This window comes from Acipenser ruthenus, chromosome 5, assembly GCF_902713425.1.
Source record: "Acipenser ruthenus chromosome 5, fAciRut3.2 maternal haplotype, whole genome shotgun sequence".
NCBI lineage: Eukaryota > Metazoa > Chordata > Actinopteri > Acipenseriformes > Acipenseridae > Acipenser > Acipenser ruthenus.
This window is the reverse complement of record NC_081193.1, coordinates 72,930,214-72,951,678: the sequence shown is the minus strand read 5'-3', so window position 1 is coordinate 72,951,678 and position 21,465 is coordinate 72,930,214. Positions and strand designations below refer to the sequence as shown.

Sequence of the window (21,465 nt, the reverse complement as noted above, 5' to 3'; positions counted from 1 at the left end):
CACAGAATGTTCCAGATGCGCTTGCCAGTGTAATAAAAAATTGAGACTCGACAGAGGATTGCATAAATCGCAACACTTTAGCAAAATTCACTTTATGGCTGTAGAGCTGAAGACACACACTATATTGCAGTGGTTCTGGTGTCTGCCAGCAGGAGGAGATACCGAGTACCTCTGTCAAGTGAATGCACTGCTGTCTGCTGTAGGATTTTATTTCCTGTCTTTGTCCCATAACCTCTGACCTACAATTTAACAGGAACACTTAATACAGAAAAAAAAGTTTCAGCCCAGTACCACCCTTGTTCAAACCATTACCAACAAACATCACAGACAGTAGGGAAGAAAGCCATTAAAAGCATATCCGCTGATGTTTGATTAGCAAGCATGTTGTTACTGAAAAAACAATAACAACAACAAAAACCCTTACCCTCAGAAAGAACTCTCCTCCTTCGTTTCCGGATTTGATCCGGAAGGTGTTGATGGTGTTGGCGTAGATGTTGGTTGCCTGAATCTGGAAGACGTCAGCTGGTATGGACCTATCTGAAGGGATGCTCATGTATTTGTAGACAATTGAATGCGCCACGGCTCTGCAAACTGGATTGCCTGATGGACAGACACAGCGACTGTGCACAACAACAGAAGCGTCATGAGTAGTGTTTTTTTTTTTTGCAAACTGCAACAACAAGTTACATAATCCCTATTTTTATTGTGTAGATACTTGCGTGTTTAGTTATATGAATCCAACACAATCACACAGTGATCCAGGATAGAAAGGATTTACTGAATGCCACTATTTCCTTATACTATTACTATTGTACACCCTGGTAAAAGTATAACAAAGCATAAGATAAGAATGGTTAACTGCAAAGGTACAGTGAAAATGTATAGAGGTCACCATGTCTTAAGTCTTTTTCAGTGTTATCTTACTTTTCAGATGTCCGAATGTAAGGTTCCTGACAGAGGTTCCTAGGATAACATCTGAATCCGCCATAGTAATTCCAGCACATCTCATCTTCTCTGCAATTATCAGTCCTGGTTTCACATTCATTTATATCTGCCCATTAACAGCAAATGTTTAGAAGCCTTGCTCTACAGTTACTTTCAAATGCATTTTAAACCACATGACCAAAAAATGACAACGGAAGTTAAGAGAACATGGTAAAGGTCGAAGTTATCTAGTTTATTTTACCAAACAGTGCTTAACATTTTGCTCATGCAAGCTTGCCCAATTCCCACTGTATATCTCAGTTTTATTGAAACTGAAGGGAGAGAGAATGCATCCACCTCCCTTTTTGGAACAAACTATGGACATCGGAATGATTTAATCAGATTTGATTTCTGCAGTATTTCAACACAAAGAAGAACCTCACCTTGACACATTCGTGTACCCTGCAGCTGGTATCCATCAGGGCAGACACAGGAGTATCTCCCTGGTTCATTTACACACTGATACTGGCACATGTAGTTGGGGAAACTGCACTCATCAATATCTGTGTTAAAAATAGATAACAATATAAGGTACTGTACATTAAATAAAAGCATTGTACACATAAAGGCACATTGCAATATAAATCTTAATTCCATTAATGAATAATCATATACAAAGTGTGCAACCTGCTTGTTCATGGAGTTGGAATGGAATCAGTTGAAAGACATCACACCATTAAAAGACTGAATCCTTCAATAACCTGACTAAGGGGTATCTAAACTGACTGGTTTGTTCTAAACCATTTGCTGCCAATGAACAATAACATTTTGGTTTGGCATATTTCCCCACAGCTGAGTTTTATTTTCATGACTTTTTAAAATGCAGTTACATTATACGCAATTTTGCTGTAAATATACTGCAGACAAGGAAAGACAAATACAACACAGTTACCTTAATGAGATCTGTTACTATAATGGACAGATGCTAGCCATCTGAGCAATCCTGCTAAATCTGCTCTGACCAAGTAAGGTCAATTGTTTTCTCCCCATGGCTGCCTGGATCTCTGCAGACTCATGTACGGCTTGCTGGTGATCCATTTTATCTTTGTCATTTGGTTTAAAACATTTGGGTCATTCCAGCTGAAGTGAAAAGAGGGAGGCTGCTCTACCCCTTAAGGGGGTCGGCGTGATCACAAAATACTGTCATAACCTTAAAATCCTTAGCATTTCATTACATCATATATACACTTAATCCCTAACAGTAAAAGATATATTATGAAGCCGGCCCTCAGGCCTTGTTTTACTGGCCAGCTAACTTTTTTTTGTTTTGTTTTACACGACTAGAGCTATATCATAAGCGCACAGCCCTCAACAGCGTCGCCTCTCCTCACACACCACACACCGCAAGCAGTTTGAGTGCCAAGTTTTGAAACAAATGTGTTTGGTGGGAAGCAGAGTGGAAGTGAACCATTTGTATAAAAATAATATTTGTGTTAAAAATAATTTGTTTACTATAAACCCTGTCAGGAACGTAACGTGTTTGTTTAAATCACAAATACCTTATACAATTTGAGCAGAAAAAGCTTTAAAAATAAGAAACGTATCTCGGTCTGTAGGTTTGTTTAAATCACAAATACCTTATACAATTTGAGCAGAAAAAGCTTTAAAAATAAGAAACGTATCTCGGTCTGTAGGTTTGTTTAAATCACAAATACCTTATACAATTTGAGCAGAAAAAGCTTTAAAAATAAGAAACGTATCTCGGTCTGTAGGTTTGTTTTTGCAAGTTTTCTTTCTAAGCTGCGCGCACTGTGACACAGACTATTATAGTTACAAATAAAATATAGAAAAAGTTTGGTAATAGCAGTCTATTAATGCTTGTTTTTGGTTTGGTAGATAAAATGCAACAATTTCTTTACTGGGTTTTTTCCAAAAACTAACAGGTACAAGTGTGGTTGTTTTGCTTTATATCCTCTTTTTTGTCCACTGGGCTGGCAGATTATTTGCATTTTTATTTTCATTGAGTAAAAATATTGTTGACGATCATTTTAAATTATTAATTCTGTGTTGACAGCGTTCTTATTTCTTGTACCTCTCTAGTCACAGTCAGCTTCTTAAATCAGCTTGAATCTCACCCAGCATTTAATGTCAGCCTTGTTTTAATGTTATTTATATATTTATTTTATTCTATACTTTACTGCTATTTATAAAAAATAAAAAAAGTGTCCAGGTTAATACTAAAGTTGGAGGGGGGGGGGGGGGGGGGGGTGGGGGGGGGGGGTCAAGACAGGCACTTCAGAATTCCCTAAATTGCAGGAAGGCACACAATTTTGTGTGTGTGGTTTTTTTCCCCACTTCATTTAATGGAGTTTTGCGGCCCCCTTGGTGCCCCCCTGTGTGTTATACTCTAGAATTTCCACTTACACACATAAATGTTACCTTAGGCTGAGGGAGAGCTATATTGTGCTTGCCACAAATCGATGTTTCTTCAGGCTGATAGGTAGTATGATGTTGCCCGCGGTGCATTACTTATTCAGTGCTGTTGCCTATTGGCCAGCAAACGCTGGGGACGACTGGTGTACAGTAATTTCATATTTCAACGCGGGGTGTGGTGGGGGGTCATCCCAGCATGAAACATTTCCAAAGCGGGGCACAGCAAAAAGAGTTTGAGAACCCCTGGTCTAGGTCATTACCCAAATGGAAAGTACACCTCCCAGAATGTGGTCCACTTGAGCTGGAATGACCCATTTCTATGAAACTACCATATAGCAATAGCCAGTGCCGATGCTAAATGTTGACAATGTTGTCAGATGGCTGGGAGACAGCTCGGATATGCAAGCAATCCAAGAGAGAACCATAAACGTGAGAGCGTTTCGAACGTGAGCTCTGGGCAGTCTTCCAGTAGCCTGAAGACATTCTCAAAAGATTTACCATCTGCTCTGGCTATTACTACATAACTACTATATAACAGATTAACTGTCACAAAACAGTTTAATCTTAAAATGAAACTTATGACGGATACAGTTAGAATGTCATTCTGATTACAATGCTGGTTCTTGCAAAAGCACATGTGTTTCACTGGGAAGTTCTTCTGGTTGAAACAAATTCTGTTACAAAAATACATACTATTTTTCTGGTACTCAGCCAGATGTTTTCTGCAAATAACATTCTGTAGCTTAAAATCGTGGGCTCATCATATGAGAATAGTCATGCGTCTTACATGACTCTTCTCACTTGATAAAGAAAAGTCATGCAATATTCTTTACTTAAAACATAAACAATAGCTAGGAATGGACACATGTATTGGTATGTACATTTACTACTTGTTTGAAGGAACAGTAAGTAAAAACTTTATCAGAAAAATAAAAATACACAATGTTTTGTATTATTTCAAACCAATAAATGCAAGTGCAACTTTGTTTGTTTGTCTTGGCGATGAAGAAAAAATCAGAAAACCATGTACCTTGACAAGTGACTCTGTCTCTGTTGAGCTCGTAGCCTTGATCACACTGGCACATGAACGAACCCAGCAAGTTATAGCACTGATGTTGACATGGATTACTGACCTCACATTCATTTACATCTAAAAGAAAAAAAAAACAAGTATTAAAGCATGCTGCCATTTTAAATGGGCACTCCTTTATGAAACTAGATCATGTATTTGACATTTGAGATTACCAACATGGAAAAACTAGGCACAGCTAGATTTTCTTTTGATGCAGTATTTCATTACTAGCGCCTGAAAATCTTCCTCCTCAGTGGGTTTGACACTTGCACACAATCTCACTGCCTACATAAATGCTGTGCTTTGTTTACACTTAATAACGTTGCAACGCTTGCCCTTAGACTAGACAGTGGGCTCTATGTACTAATATTACTTGCATGTTCACAGTGCTTAATTTGTAAAGAAAGAGGTGCCGGGGCGCAAGCAATGACAATATCGTTCTTATGAACCGCACATTCAAAATCATAACACGTTTATTTGAAAGAGCATGTACTAGTGTTAGATTTTATAATCATGTATTCTACATCACATACAAAGTAATAGTATGTGCAGAAAAATAAATTAAAGGGAAGGGGGATAGGAGGTGGGGGCGACAAATATGGTTTGTGCTTTGTATTGAATGCGTTTCTCAAAAGCTGTCTACTCTTGTGGCCTCAGATATCACAATCAGTATACATTCCAGTGTAAATTCCTGATTCATGATGGATAGTAACTAGAAATAATAATGCTGACACTTAATTTAAATGAGAGACTGACCTAATGGATATGCCACACATATTTTTCTCTACATTTCATATTCGTTCATACTTGTTTGCTCCATAACACTTTTACAGCATACTGATTAAACAATAGCACCTACAAGCACATACTAATTAGAAATGGATACTCAAAAACAGGTTAATTTACACATCCAGTACAATAGAATGGGTGAGATATACCCGACATGATTTGAGGAAATTAGATTCCAAGATATGTTGTTTATTGTAGAATGTTTGATCTTTCTTTGGTCCAAAAAGCTCACTGGATCATTAAATTGTGCTGCAATTATTGCAAGGAGCAGCAATCCTAAAAATCCAGTGTGGCAATACCTCAACATAGAGGATGACTTACCAACACACCAGTGGCGGCTGGTGGTCAAAAAAAAAATGGAGAGGCAGAAAAAAAAGCAGAGGTCTTGGGGTCCCCTTAAGCCACCAGCAGCAGAAGAATCCTATTATTCTATTCTGACTGACAAGACTTTTCATATCTTAACGTTTTGAAACAATTCAAAGCTGTTAAACACATTTTCTCCACCAGCCAGCAGAAAAAGAAAATAGTAGCCCACCTTAATTTATTTTAATAAACTCAACTGTTACACACTGCCAACGTATGTTTAAAATACAACATTAATATAGCATTCATATATTAACATTAATGTAGATTTCAAGACCCGTCACTTGAATATACTTTGCATAAAATATTTTCTAAACAAAGTTATTAAAGCAGGTGAAAGTCAGACAAAAATCAAGCACACTCTATCAACTTAATTTATTAAACTAGCCAACAAAATAATGAGATACCGTTCTGTACATACGACATGTATCTATTTAATATAAAAGAAGCAATTCAGACAAACGTTAGTTCTGGAGCAAGGTACATTACTCAGCTGTATCTTGAAGCAAAGATGGCTTGTAAAACCTCCTCCCAAAAGTTAATAAAAAAAACAGAGAGAGTAATTTTAATTATAATTTAAAACATTTATTGTCATTTTGTGTACCTTTTGAGTTGATCTAGATTTATAAAAAAAAAAAAAAACCTTCCCCCTGCTCCCAGTGTCTGTGTGACTGTCTGACAGAGAATTCCCCTTCCTTTCTTTGGTGGATAAATAGTATTTTTCAGTAAAAAAACCCCCAAAAAACTGTTTTATACATGCACACTAACCTGCCCCAGAAGTTTAGTTTAACTTCACAAGCAATAAAAAACGATTATTTGCTACACCTCCTGTCAGCCAATCCACTCTGTCACACCAACCACTATGAAATGACCTGTTCTTATCAGCCATTTCAGTTTTTGGTTGTGGTCTCCCTTCAGATTTTATATTAAGTTTTTCAATATAATCTAGCACAGAGTCTTAATCAGCTGATCAACTGCATTATCCTCCATTTTACATTTAATGCCTGCACATGACATGCACCAAAATAAAACAATACAAAACAACTCTGGGCTCCTCCAATTAAAACCCATGCCCAGATCACGTGATCTTCTACTGCGACTACTGTGTTTAACGGAAGATAGGAGTTTGCCATGGAGGCACATCCTCCCCTCATAAAAAAATGAAGAAAAAAAAACACTCCTCCAGGACCAGAACACCATCTGCCACTGCTAGTACTGTAAGTGTGTCTCTCAGCAGCCAGAATTGCTGTTAATTTAGGAATGTTGAATCTAGGGTTTAGGTTAAAATGTATTTTTTATTAAATTTTAGCCAATTTATGTTGCACATTCATATATATATTGTGGTCTGGATCAGCACGCCTTGTTCACCTGGTAGAGTTAACAGTGCCATGGGAGGATGCTGTAGATGAGGCGTATGAGAGGAAGAAACTGCGGTATGCTCAACTAGCCACTGAAGCGGAGCAGCGAGGATGGAGAGTTCGGGTTTACCCAGTGGAAGTGGGTTGTCGAGGATTTGTGGCACACTCTACAACCCGGTTTCTCAGAGACGTCAGATTCAGTGGCCAAGAGTTGCGTCGCACAGTGAAGAACTTATCTGAAGCAGCAGAGAGGAGCAGCAACTGGCTGTGGTTGAGACGGAAAGATTCTGGCTGGGGATCTCAAGCACAATAGAAAGAAACGCTGATGTACAGGTGAGTAAGCTGGGCTGAGTTGAGTGGGGGACGGAGGGGGGTGATGCTGGGACGCCAGAATCACCGTCGAGCCCTCTTGAGGTGTCGTGGGCTAGTCGACGAAACACTGAGGATGGAAGGTGCCCACTTGAAAACCCCAGAGATGTACCCTACTTAGCTCAATCCAGACGGTTGTCATGCTGATGCGCTGGGGAGGCCGCACTGTGGTTGATCCCCGGAGCCAGCATCGCAGCCGTTGTGTGTGCTGATGCGCCAGGGAGGCAAAATAAGCTGATCCCTGGAGCCAGCATTACACTTCAGCCATTAACACCAGACAGAAGGATATCTACATCATCATATGGAAGGAAACGTAAATGGATGGAGACACATATGGATCACATTAGTTTACTGTAAAGCTACGTCTTAGTTGGTGCTTATCTTGGCGAGAGCCGAGTTCAAATCAGCATGAAGTTTTAACATCTACTCTCGTGTAATGGAAATCATTTTATATATATATATATGCTTATGGACCAAACATCAATGGAAATTAACTTGTAGCTTGGTAAGCTGTCTGAACACATCTTTGTTGCTTTGCCTTCTATAATTATATCTATATAAAGGTGTACGTGATTTATATGCTACTAACACACATTTTTAATTACAGTTGGTACAGGCACTTTAATCAGGGATCAATGGTGTTAAAAGCTTATTCAGTAATCAAAGGCAGTCACTATTTTGAGCTTTAACATTCTGGTCCAGCTACTTCTGATATATTTTAAATGTCAAAAGATATACATTTACATAAAAGGTATATTCTAATCTAGAATAATCAAAGGGGGTTTAACTCAGGTGAAATCAACCCCATTTTAGTTATTAGCCATCTGATGTAAACGATTTATCCTCTTCTATTCCGAATCTAGTCTTTTAATAGTTGTGAATGACAATTGTTTGGGGATCATTTTTTTTTTGTAAACTTTTGTAGTTCCTTAATTTGTACTAGTTAATCTTAGAAGTGTAGTAAATGTAAGGAAGCAATGAAAAAGTAAAACTAATGTTCAGTAACACTTTAATAAAAGTTTATTGTGCTAATGCAGCACGTTGTCAAGTAACTATGGAACTACAAAATGCATAACATTGGTAAGTAACAAAACCACCTCAATACCTATTTCTTAGTACCGAAATCTTTTAGCATTTACAATCAATACATTTGGACTGTCTCAGCCCAGATGCTTGTGTTTCAGAAGAGGAATTCTTTGACAATATCCTGAAAATTGCACAACCTTCTCGCTCCTCTCCTGCTCAAATAAATATTTTCAAACTAGTAACTCTCAAAGACGCTAAATAAATCCACGAGAATCTTTAAGTTCTGTTCAGGTGGCCCTACCTGATTAAATTGATTAAGCTGCTGTGTCCATTGAAACATTTTCTGTGTAACACCTTCTCTGTTCAGCCATTCAAATAAAAAAAAACCATGGTAGTCCTGATAGTCTCTGCCTCTGCCTCCCAGATGCTAACAATTTTGTCATGCTTAAAATGTATTCTTGGGTGGTCTATGGTTACAGTGTTGCAAAGACGACAGCAACTACAAATAATCCTATCAAAAGGATGCTTATTCGGAAGAATATACTAGTATATGTGTCACTCAGTGGATGTGCTTTTAAAATGTGAGATATGCTACCCAGATGCTGTTTAAAGTAGCAATTCACATATTCTTTTTTTATTTTTTGTTTTAATGTAACTTTTTTGTAACCTTGTGGAACATACGAGAGGATTATGTCATACTGGCTTTGTGCCCAAGCTGGAGTCTGTAGTCTGTGTAAACAAATCCCCTTATATGCAACCACTTCCGGTTTACAAACCATAGCTGAACTTGCAGTTGGCATGCCCACAGGAAACTTGAACATCCCCAGCAAGCAGTCCATGGGTGGTGTTATGGAAAAACTGATGAAAACTCCCCTCACAAGTCAAAGCCTTTTTGATACCCTTTCAGCCACTTAATCCAAAGAAAAATCAACGACTTGGATTACCAAAAGGAAAAAAAAAATATATATATTATTCACCCCTCTTCTCAAGCACCCACAAGGCTTTTTTATGTATGGTTCAGTTTCAAATTGAAATCTGAAATATTGTTTTACATCTCTGAGTGACTGCATTTTAGAAAATGAATGACCAGGTTTGTGTTTCTACTCGTTGTCCATTTATGCAGTGGTAATCATTTTCTGGGACCATCTTAGAAAAACTAAATACACGAGCCACTGAATCATGACTCTGAAACTAACATGGCATTGTCAATCAGCAAAGGAGCACCAAGACAACATTTTTAATTAAGTAAAACACAAACTATTAACTACATTAGTGAGCAGTAGCGTTGAGCATATACCAGTACTTATACTGGTACAAAAAACTCAAGGGACAATACTAATGAATTGTGCCTAATGTTGTTATATCTCATATTGCCTCATTGGCAGTGTTAATTATGCAGACATTTTATAATGCATAACATACATGGTATTTCCCAGTGCAATAATATGCTTAATACATTGCAGTATCCACATAATGTATCTAGTGGCACAGGAAGTCATTTTAAGATATCTCTTAATGACTTCCTGTGAAAATGTTCTATGTTTTGAATGGACTTGCTGTCCTGTCCATTTAGAAGTTATGAAAAGATATCGCTAAATGGACAGGAAGTTATTTCAAGATATCTTAAAATGATTTAGAGATATCTCTAAATAAACAGAAGTTATTTTGAGATAACTATAAATGATTTAGAGATATCTCCTAAATGAACAGGAAGTTATTTCAAGATATCTTAAAATGATTTAGAGATAGCTAAATAAAACAGGAAGTTATTTTGAGATATCTCTAAATAACAGTTTGGCGTACCATGCATTATTTAAAGATATTTGTAAATCAATTTCAGATATCTCTGTTTCATTTTTAGATATCTCAAAATGAAATTAAGATATCTTCAAAAGGGTTTATTTACAGATATCTCATATTCATTTAAAGATATCTGCAAATGATTTACAAGTATCTCTAAATATTTCAGGATATCTTAAATGCAATTTGAGACATCTCTAAATGATAATTTGGCTTGCCATATTTAGCATTGACACTGTTCTGTGTTAATGATCTATATCACTGTGTGCAGCTTAGCCACTGAAACCCTTTTGCAACACAGCATGTATCCTGAAACAAAATCAACCCTTTGCTGTTGTTTGAGTTGCCCTTATGTGTTCATACATGCTATTTGAAGGCATTTATTCACATGAACTTGTTTTAAAGGCACCCTGTTTCCATGGTATGGTGGGGAACAGAAGATGTCAAGAGGAACACAGAAGTAGAAGTTGCATCTATGACACTATCCCTACAAAGCAGAATACACAGTACTCAGGTTTTAGGGCACAGGTTATCCCAGTTCAAATGTCAATCTGTTATTAAGTGGAATGACATTAGCATGTTTTTTAAACAATATGCGTTCCATATGTACAATATTTACAACCATTTGACAGTTTGTTTTCTTAATTTTCTATGGGCTTGCTTTATATACAGCTATGGCTAAAAGTTTTGCATCACCCTGTAGAATTAACTTATTTTTTATTCATAAAGTCAAATGAAACCTGCTGAATAATGTTACGTTAACATATTGAATTACATACCATTTTGCAGTTTTCCATATACTTAACAAAAAACTGACAAAAATGTAAAAATGTGACTTTTCAAAATTTAACATGAAATACTGTACTACTATTATGGCTTCCGGAAGAGTTTTGCAATATTATTTGGTAGTTTCTTTGATTACATGATGTTAAATAAAAGGCATAAATTATGTTTGCAATTTTTTGGCCATAGCTGTACATTACAGTAAAGTTTTCCAGCTCTTAAACAAGCTCCCATAAGACCACAATCTTGACTGATAGAAATACATTATTCCACTTACACTTTAAGGCCAATGTGTAATTAATATATCTATCTATCTATCTATCTATCTATCTATCTATCTATCTATCTATCTATCTATATATATATACACACACACACATATATTAGGGGTGAGACAATACACCAAAGTCATGATACGAAACTCATCTCTACTTGACAGACTTGAAAATAATTACAATTTCAATTCTGTAGACACAGATTCAGTTCAAAATAAATTATATTTAATTCCCACAAAGTAGTAAAGCACTAGTTTGAATTTAAAGACAAAGTATGTCAACTAGAGTTCCTGGGTTATCCATTTTAGCTGAATTAACCAAATCTCCTTACCACACTTCTGAGAGAGGAAAAATAAGCAATGTGTTTGATAACTATTAAATTACAAACTTTGTTCATGTGTTTCTTCAGAAAAATCTAAATATGAAGTTTTTCAGCATTAAGTTGTGATGTCTAATCAATAATAATTTAAATATTTTAAAAAAGTACATCAGTGTTTTTGCTTGCATCATATTTAACTTTAATTCAATAGATTATTATAAGACTTTTATTATTATTATTATTATTATTATTATTATTATTATTATTATTATTATTATTATTATTATTATTATCATTATTATTATTCCATACATTTTATCACAAAGTATTTGTATTTTTGAAGTTAAGGTTGACTATATTATTTTATTTTGTATACTATTCTACACTGTGCTGTTTTTAAATGTGGTTAGAAATCATTTAAATTATTAGATTAAAATTAATGATAAAATTAGTATTAAATAAGTCATTTTCATCAGGATTAACACATTTCTTTAAAGAAAGTAACATATTCAACCAAATCAAAGTTTAAGGGTTATTCATCCAAATAAAAACATTATTAGGGCGCACTGAAAGGTGAACAAATATAAAATAAAACTCGTAAGAAATGTAAAAATGCGATGTTTTGTCATCTATAGTAAATAGCTTTACAGGAAACAGGAAACGTTCTTTCCGCAAAAAAAAAGTCAATTCGTAGCCTATCCTGCCTCACAATTGACAGACTGTCCTTTATATATATAAAAATAACCATTTACACCGGATTATGATTAGGACGCATTAAAAGGAGAGCAACACATTAAAACTGGTAAAACGAAAAGGCAAAACATACAGCTATCTATTTACATGAAATAAAATGCTCTCTCACAAAAGGAGACAAATAAATATATAGCATTTGAATACAAAAACTAGTAACTTTAGTAAAATTACAGACATAGCAGCAAGTTTTTACAGACACTGCTCGCTTCCTGATTCCTCTGTCCACAACAAAGGCAGGGTGTCTCCGCCTCCCCTACACTCCCATTGGCCAGAATCACCGCTGTCTCAACTACCATTTTTTCTCTCAGACTCCCTCTATATACGACTACAACTCACAAAAAAATCTGACCAAATACAATGTGAAAAATGTGCAAAAATGCAGAAAATCAGATAGGGGGCAAATACTTTTTCACGGCACTCTATATTTTTATTACTACAGGTTTAATCTCATAAGCGAGGAGATTATGTTTTACTTGTTTATTCAATTGGCCTTCAGGGCCATTAGAAGAACAGCTCAGGCCCATTTGTGCGCTATTAAATACTGAATGCCAATTATGACATCAGCACTAAATTAAACAAGGCGTAACTGTGAGGAGTAGTGAACAAATGTACTTCATTCATTACAAATTTGCTGTGTCAAAAGCATTACAACACAGATTTATGGTTATCATAATATGTCAGAATGTATCGCACACCCTGTGTAGTTTTGTGAGTTGGAAACAACATTGCCATAACCTCACAGATATAGAATCAAAATATATGTTTAACCTGCTAATAAGAGTCATTTTGGACAGTTGAAGAGCTTCTTTATTGTGCTGTCCAGTCATGCTAAGCTTTGTAATCAAGTTAATCCAATGACTTGTGTACAAAAGTAAAGTCTATGGAGAACAGAGGGTTAATGCATTGCTGCAATGCTCTGGGACCTTGGCGCACCGTGCCCTCTGTACCCACTGTGAATCAGACCAAAGGAACTCAAAATTAATGTGGTCGGCTGGCTCTCTAGATTGCATGGAATCAGTCCATGAAGTCTTAGCCCTATCCACTGGTTTACATGAGTGCACATCATAAAGCAATTCCAGAGAGCTGAATAACCACAAAGACTGACATGACCTTTCACCTTGGAGTGCATATGGTCTGGGCACAGACATATTTGCAGAGCTGTGACACTATGGCTTCAGTCTCCAGTGCTGTAAGTCTGCATCCTTCACAAGCACAAAATCTATCCCCAGGAAGATATAGAAAAAAGCTTACAACCAACCTGAATCAGGTATCCTTTATTTTACACATAATTAACGTTATGGCATTTACAGCCTGCTTGGTGTTCTGCTTCATGTTTCAAGTGATGTTTTTTTTTAAAAGCTGAAGCAAAGCCTTCTGACTTTCTAGTGTCTTGAATCACACATATAAATGTAAATAATATCAAAAGTTATGTTGTCTGTAAGGCAGGGGTCGGCACCATATCAAGGCCACGGACAAACAAAACGGAAGTTATATACAATTACATGCGTGTGTGTTAGACGTATTCACTGCCACGGACACTGATAATTCTTGCCACGGACATGCGAGTCTGTGTATGGGCAAGATGCGCCCTATAGCCTGGAGGTCGCCGGTTCGAGTCCAGGCTATTCTATTGCTGACCGTAGATGGGAGCTCCCAGGCGGCGACGCACAATTGGCCGAGCGCCGCCCAAGGGGGGTGGGGCTTAGGTTGGCCAGGGTGTCCTCGGCTCACCGCGCACCAGCGACCCCTGTAGTCTGGCCAGGCGCCTGCGGGCTTGCCTGTAAGCTGCCCAGAGCTGCGACGCTGTATCTCTGAGGTGGCTGCACGGTGAGTCTGCAGCGTGAAAAAAAGCGGTTGGCTGACGGCACATGCTTCGGAGGTTGCAGACCTCTGCTGAAAGGTCTATAGGAGGCTAGGAGTCAACAAGAAAGTAAAACATTGCTTAAAAGTAAAGTTTGCAAGCAAAGATTTCTTTAACCTTGTTTTGTTTTAAATGAAAATACAATTTTTTGCAAAGTGCACAACTAGAAGTATTTATTTTGTTAGCAGCAACCACTTTAATAAGAAATCCTCATTGGGACACATTCCCTTTATGATTTGTCTTTCTTTTCCTACACTGGACATAAGGGTAATGTATACAGTATGTACTGTACACCTGGCACAACAAATGCTCAATGGACATTACATTTTCCACCCGGGTAATTCAAGTTATTTACTTTTGGTTCCAGGTTTTTGAAATAGCTAACCTTAATTTCATCGCCAAATAAATAAAGCCATTACTTTTTATTTCCAATCCTCTATTATTGCATTGTACTCTAATTACATCAGTAAAGTGGAACACTAGTTTGAGGCAAAATGTTGAATTCTGTTTAGATAAATGAATGGAAAAGTCAAAGGTTACAATCCAATCTGTCATCCCTGGTTATCAGCAAAACCAACAGAGAATTACAAATTGAGAATAACTCCTAGCACTTTCCAAAGACAGTTGGTCCATGTATTATTCTTCATTATGTGTAATATCAACGGCATACTTGCTATTATTATGTCTTGTTTGCAGGTCTCTTTGGAAACGCTGAGTTTTAAGAAACTGGCCTGACCAAAAAGCAACTGTACATTTTTTTTAAGCAAGAATATCTAACTGGAAATCTGTGCGTTTGGCACAGCAATAACTAGGCAAGGGCTCTTTATTACAATGCAATGGTAACTAGGGCAGCTCAGTGTATATGAACCATATGTAGGTACCAGAGAATACTTGAAGCAGGAGTTACTTGCCCACGTACTCAATTGCATGCCACAAGATCTGTGCTGGAACCCCTGCTCTTTCATATCCACAAGAATGACACCGATAACAATAATTAGTAAGCTTGTCAAATTTGCAGACAACACATACTGAGGGTTATGGCCATCATGTATGCAGTGGCCTAGGCAAATACCTGGTATTAATAAAATGCATGCCGGTCACAAAAATGTAGCACACAAACTAGCGTGCTATGGGAAACACCAGGCAGTGTGGGGAGGCAACTGAAAAAGCAAACAGAATGCTTGGCTGTTGGCTACCAAAAGTGAATAGCAGAGTACACATTATTTTGGTCTCTTTTATCTTGTCTAAACTGTCTAAGCTTTCAGTTCAGGGCACATTGATTATACAACTTAGTCTAGAGGGAATTGACTAAAAACCTCAACAACCTCCACAAAGCTAAACCCCTGCCTTTGTATCACAGATCAATAAGCATGATTGGGCATGCTCCAAGTCAGTTACTGGAGCTGTCACAAACTTGAGCTTATCTGAAAGATGATTTCTGTGCACATCCCAGGGTATCGGCTAGCTGTACCAGCTTGCTAAGATCTCCATAACTCCTTGTGTAAACAAGCAGATTCCTGATTTTGTTCCAGCTTATAAAAAATGTCTTTGAAGGTGTTATGCTGATTTATTGTGGAACGCAGATTTTCCACACGATCGCCTGTGCTGCGCATTGATATGATACAAGTGATCACCATAAAGAGTCACCGTAACGAAAAGGTTTTGAAGTGTTCCTGTAGTGCTGCAAATGAACAGGTTTCCTTCTGTATATGCAAGTCATTTGTTTATTTATAAAGATATTCAGACCTCTGAAATTCAACATCTTCAGGGAAATCCTGTTTTATGTGGCACATTTATGTCAATTTACACAGAACATGGTTTATTACTAAATATTTATTATTTAAAAACTAGGTCTCAGCCAAGGGCTACAGGAGTGCTTGGAGGGAGGTGCTCTGCTGAGCATAGCAAGGCAAAAAATATTTTAGCAAGGGGACCAAGAGCTCAAGAACACACATAATTTAATGATTAACAACACATAAAAATAGCAACTACTGTGAAAATAAATTGATTATCTAGTGCTCTAAAATTCCCACTGGTAATCCATTTTCATTTTCAGTCTAATTGTACAACACTGTAAATGTATCCAAATCAGATATTACAATTTTTAAAAAAAATTATATTATGTAAATATAAACAGTGAATAAAATGGTACAATCAATAATCCCCCCTTTTCCTAGGAAGTCACACGAAGAAAATCCTGGGACAGCCAACAGTAACAGGAAATTGTGGAGTTGATACTTATTAGATTAACTGAGATATACAAACACTAGCTTTTAGGATTTGAAATACCTCTTCTTGTAAGTGGGTCGTCCCCAGTCAAGTCAACTCAGCTTAACGAGGGATCTGAATTTTTACTAGGTGAGCCTAGTAACCATGTGATCATGCTACTCAATGTTTTGATTAAAATAAGTGGTATTGGATTTCACCCATATTAACTGTTTTATGCTTACAGCTATCAGTGACAGGCAATTAACTTGTGCACAAACAAGCTGCACCTTAATGGTACAGATTCAGAATACTGGTACTAAAACCTGGGAACCACATTTTTAATTACAAGAGTGTGCCAGGAATGTGAAGACATGTCTTTTTATAATGTATTTACTTATACCTTCAAATACCTTTCCATCTGTTTTTGTTTATTTAGTTATAAAAATCATAATGTTAAAGCAAAGTTAGTTACAACATTTGGTAGCACTTGAATAGCTATGCAATAACACTGCAATAAGTGGTTAAACTGCAAGGGGTATCCATGGTAACTACAATGTAATAACATGGACATGGCCTTGTGAACAACATATTGCTACCCAATGTAAATACATGGTAACACTGTAGCACAGGCACATTTTATGTAATAGCAGAAAACACTGGTAGTTATTGCCATGTTATTACAATGATATTTATGCCCCATAATCTACTTAATAGCAACTTAATATCCTAATAATGGTACATCTGGTTCAAAGGATGTATGAGGAAAATTACATTTTAATGAGAAGTTACCAACCAATGCTACCAGAAAGCTATTGAGCAAAGTGGGCCAACATTATTATTTGTTTATTTAGCAGACGCCTTTATCCGAGGTGACTTACAGAGACTAGGGTGTGTGAACTATGCATCAGCTGCAGGGTCACTTACAATTACGTGTCACACGAAAGACGGAGCACAAGGAGATTAATTGACTTGCTCAGGGTCACACAGTGAGTCAGTGGCTGAGGTGGGATTTGAACCAGGGACCTTCTGGTTACAAGCTCCTTTCTTTAACCACTGGACCACAGAGCCTCCTATGGTTTCATAAATCAGTGAAATGCCTTGAAAGGACAAATAAGTCAGGATGTTAATTTAGGTGCCCCATTACTATTTGTTTTGGTACATTAATACTAATGCAATCTCTTCACTGGAGGAAAATCTTACTAAAATCTGGTCTTTCAAGTTGGCCCTAAATCTACATTTCATTTAAATTGAAAACAGAAAAAATGTGAATCATCTAGTCAGTAGAAAAAAAGATGCATTCTTGGGTAGCCACAGTTTGTGCCAAAAAAGAATGCTGCTTTAACAATCTATGCATTTAAAAAAAGCAATGTACACTCAGCAGAACATCAGTAACTAACCATGAAACATATAAACATCAAGGCTGAATCCATTAAAGGCTGTATGGAAAACCACACATTAACTGCTTTTTTCATTGAATTTCATACTGGCACCAAAATGGTGAATTTACAACCCCAAAATGTAAACAAGACAAAATCTCCACCGAGTTGTTTTATTTGTTTTTAGACAATTTATTCATTTGAAGAAGTGCCTTTAGCATTTAGAAGATGCTTGCACAGCATCTTTTGTTATTATCTTTTTTTTTATAAGTTGTATCAATACTTTGTTGTGGGACTGTAAAATATAAATTATAGTGTAAGTAACAACGACACCAAAGTTTTCGAACAGGTTTATTACTAAGACGAAAAAAAAACAAAAAACATGGAAAGTTCTTTCTCTTTTAAAAAATCCATTAACAACTTATATGCTGCAATGTTGTTAGTAAATGAAAAGCACATATTGACATACTGAGCAAACAGTCACATATAGCTACAGTACTTCTCAACTGGAGAACGTCCATTACAGCTATAAAAGTACACCCGCTTTGAGATGGAATCACAGAGTTCTCTCGCTTACATACCGTAAATAGCCTACCGTGAACTGATGAAGAAGCTGCAAAATAGCTTTAAAAAAAACAGTCCATAACATTCAATTTTATAAAAAATCGTAGTATGCTAGTTTCCGGAACTTAAATAGTTTAACATTAGCTAAGATTAGGGCACAGGGTCATAGGCTCACAATGTAATGCATCTTCTGTCTAGTTGCATGCTTCAGTTCATTTTTTTATATATACTGGCCCGCTTTTCAAAGGTGTCATCTGAAGTTTTTCTTTGATTATGTTCTCTTCCTAAACATACACCGAACCAATACAAAAAGAAGCACCTGCACAATTGTTATGCTTTCACCATGCCCTCGTAGTGGAACAAAGTCATTGAAGTGCATCACCATGCTTTGAGTGAGGCACTACAAAGACACACGCAGGTGCTTCATAAACAATTCTGACAGGTGTTCTGTTATTTTGAGAAACTTAACAGGTTTCATATTGGTCTATTATGGGTTCTCAGAGTAGGTTTAAAGCCACACGCACTAGAGTCGCTTTAATTATAGAACTTTATAAGTGGCTATGTAATTAAAGTTCAACCATTGTTTTTAATGTTTTTTAAGCTTATCGTATCCTCTGAAATATCATTGACCAAAACTTTTTTTAGAGCAGACCTAATCAACATCCGGAGCCTCCTCCCAGTGAAAAATACATTTTGCTTTCAAATAATAGCTGTACATTTAGTAGGGTAATTAACTGTAAATCATACTTCATGAAAGATCCCATAGTTTTATGTAAGACTTGATATGGGGTTTCTCTTGCCTTCAGGAGAACTACCATAAGCTTATGCATAGGATACTAAATGAACGTTCAGACATTAGTGATTGCAGAAATAAAAACAAACCATCACTTCAATAATGATTTTTTGTTTAAATAATGAACTTTATTAAAAAATGAAAGCTCTGTTTGTGTGCTTTGCTTTCAGGTACTTCCTAGGTCACTTCACCTGGAGAGTGAAATTGTTCCCACCCCAGCAAAGCCTTCTTTCCTGTCATTTAACCAAATGGCTGCTTCCCCTCATGCATGACATACTTTGACCATGTGAAACAACCTAGGAATTGAAACAGTAACATTACCTGAAAGGTGACCTAAATCATGCAAACTGAGCACTTTCTTTAATCTTGATATGATACCAGATACAGATATGTTACTAAAACCAATAGAAGTGCCAGATTTCAGAATCATTTCAGATACAACCCCTTTGAAACCATAATGACTTTTTATTCTTTCCATGTGAGTTACAGTTTAGCCACAATGCTTTTATATAAAATATAAAAATACAGTGGAAATGATACCACACATTACAAGAACACCTGGCCTGTTTAAAATTATATATAGCTATTAACAAGTACCAAGGAGTATATTATTGTCATGCTGTGAATTGTACTGTAAGAGTAGGGTTTCCTTCGAATGAACAGTGATTAGTCAGCTAAAGATCAGACACCAAGACAAGACTACATTTATATTGTAATATAAAACAGCTGTACTAAGTAATGTTTACGTTACGTTTTTTATATAATTATATATCATTCAACAAGAAAAGGACATCAACAAAATTACTGTTCCCTTCTACCGTGGACTAGAAAAAGAACAATCTTTCTTTGAAGTTTGATTTGGTTCAGTTGAAGCTTAACCCACCCAACCAATTATCCTGTGATCTATAGCAGCCTCTGAACACTGCACAGTCAGGGAAAAAACTACACCTCAATTAACTTGCAGGTAGGTGTGAGCATTTAGCTGCCGGAACCCACAGTCACAACAAGTGCAAACACAGACAAACAAAAATACGGTTACAATATGAAAAGTGACCAATATATGGTTTCAAAAACATATTTTTTTTCTACATATTTCAGTAGGACGCCTTATCTTATGATGGGGAGAATATCAGATATGCAGGCATTTCCTGCCAAACAAAAGGGCATTTTAAAAATATTTTTAATTTTGGTTTTGCTCCATGAGCTATAACGGAGTATGTACAGTAGATGTTGTTCATAGCCTTTAATCCTGCAGGTCAAATCTTGCCTTTGGCTCAAACTACAGTACTCTGGAGACTATTTTTAGGGAATCAAATGTGAAAAGTGGTGATGAAATGCTTTATTGCTTAATGTTGAATTATGATACTCTATATACAGGGTTTATAGGATTATAAAATCAGAATTCCATTTTGTAATACTGTTGTGGCACACCATTTACTACAAACTAGGTACAGTTGGTGGAGGGACCACATATTGGTGAACAAGATTCTAGAATTTACCACCATGGATTACGGGTTATAACTGCTTAATACTGGTTGTTTGTCTAAAGCAGGTGTTCCATCAACAATATATCATAAAAAAAAAACAACAGAATGTAACATTTTCACAGGGAAACACCCCACCTTTATACATATGTCATCCTTAATATAGGATATGTTTTTCCACAGAAGCAGTTCAAAGTGGCATACTCACTATACTGCGACACACGATGACTGTCTGCCAAGTGGCTTGAATAAAGTTTCTTTTTTGTGCTGGTGTTGTGTGCAGCACAGAGCGAAGTTATAAAAGGGTGTTAGTTCTTCAAGAGTGTGTGTGTCTGTGTTTGAGAAGCTGTCAGATTAGTTTCTATGTCCCTTTTACAATAACCCACCATCCCTTTTTATTCTTTTTACTAGACATCTGCAGCTTTTCTTTCACACCCTCATCCCCACCCAACTGGCTTTAAAGCCACATTGTGCTCCACTCACTCATACTTGTGCTGTTATATTTTTCTTTCATCTCCCTCCAGATACTTTGCTCCAAGACGTTACTGTATTCCAGCTAATCCTCTTGCTCTCTTAAGCCCTGGTGAAGACATACTACCTAAAATATCACTTAGAATCTTCCTTGGTTAACACCTTTTTTTAAAATTCATTTTGGAATCTACCTGTACCTTGCATTCACTCAAATCCAAGTATATACAGAGCTTGATTGAAGGAAAGCAATTCTTCTGTAATTCAGCTGTTTAATTGAGATTTTAACATTCATGTTTCAAAAGGGACTGCAAACATTTGAAAAGTAACAAAGCATAATTGTTTACCATATCATGATGTGCAGTGAAGCCCAGAAACATGGCACCAAGATTGCTTGTTCTCTACTGAAGAATAAATTGATTCATTTTAGAAGACTGAACAGTTGAC

At 36.6% G+C, this 21,465-nt stretch overlaps 1 protein-coding gene across 4 annotated transcripts in view; it reads right to left on the bottom strand.

Moving 5' to 3' along the window:
- Nucleotides 1–21,465, bottom strand: part of LOC117402550 (EGF-containing fibulin-like extracellular matrix protein 1) — a 39,985-nt gene that overhangs the window by 3,302 nt on the left and 15,218 nt on the right. For all 4 annotated transcript variants that reach the window (XM_059024471.1, XM_034003811.3, XM_059024470.1 and 1 more), the window contains exons 5-8: nt 4,388–4,507; nt 1,368–1,487; nt 925–1,051; nt 425–620 (exon numbers count right to left, since the gene is read on the bottom strand). In XM_059024471.1, the coding sequence (XP_058880454.1) occupies nt 425–620; nt 925–1,051; nt 1,368–1,487; nt 4,388–4,507 (563 nt within the window). The remainder of the gene's footprint in view (nt 1–424; nt 621–924; nt 1,052–1,367; nt 1,488–4,387; nt 4,508–21,465) is intronic.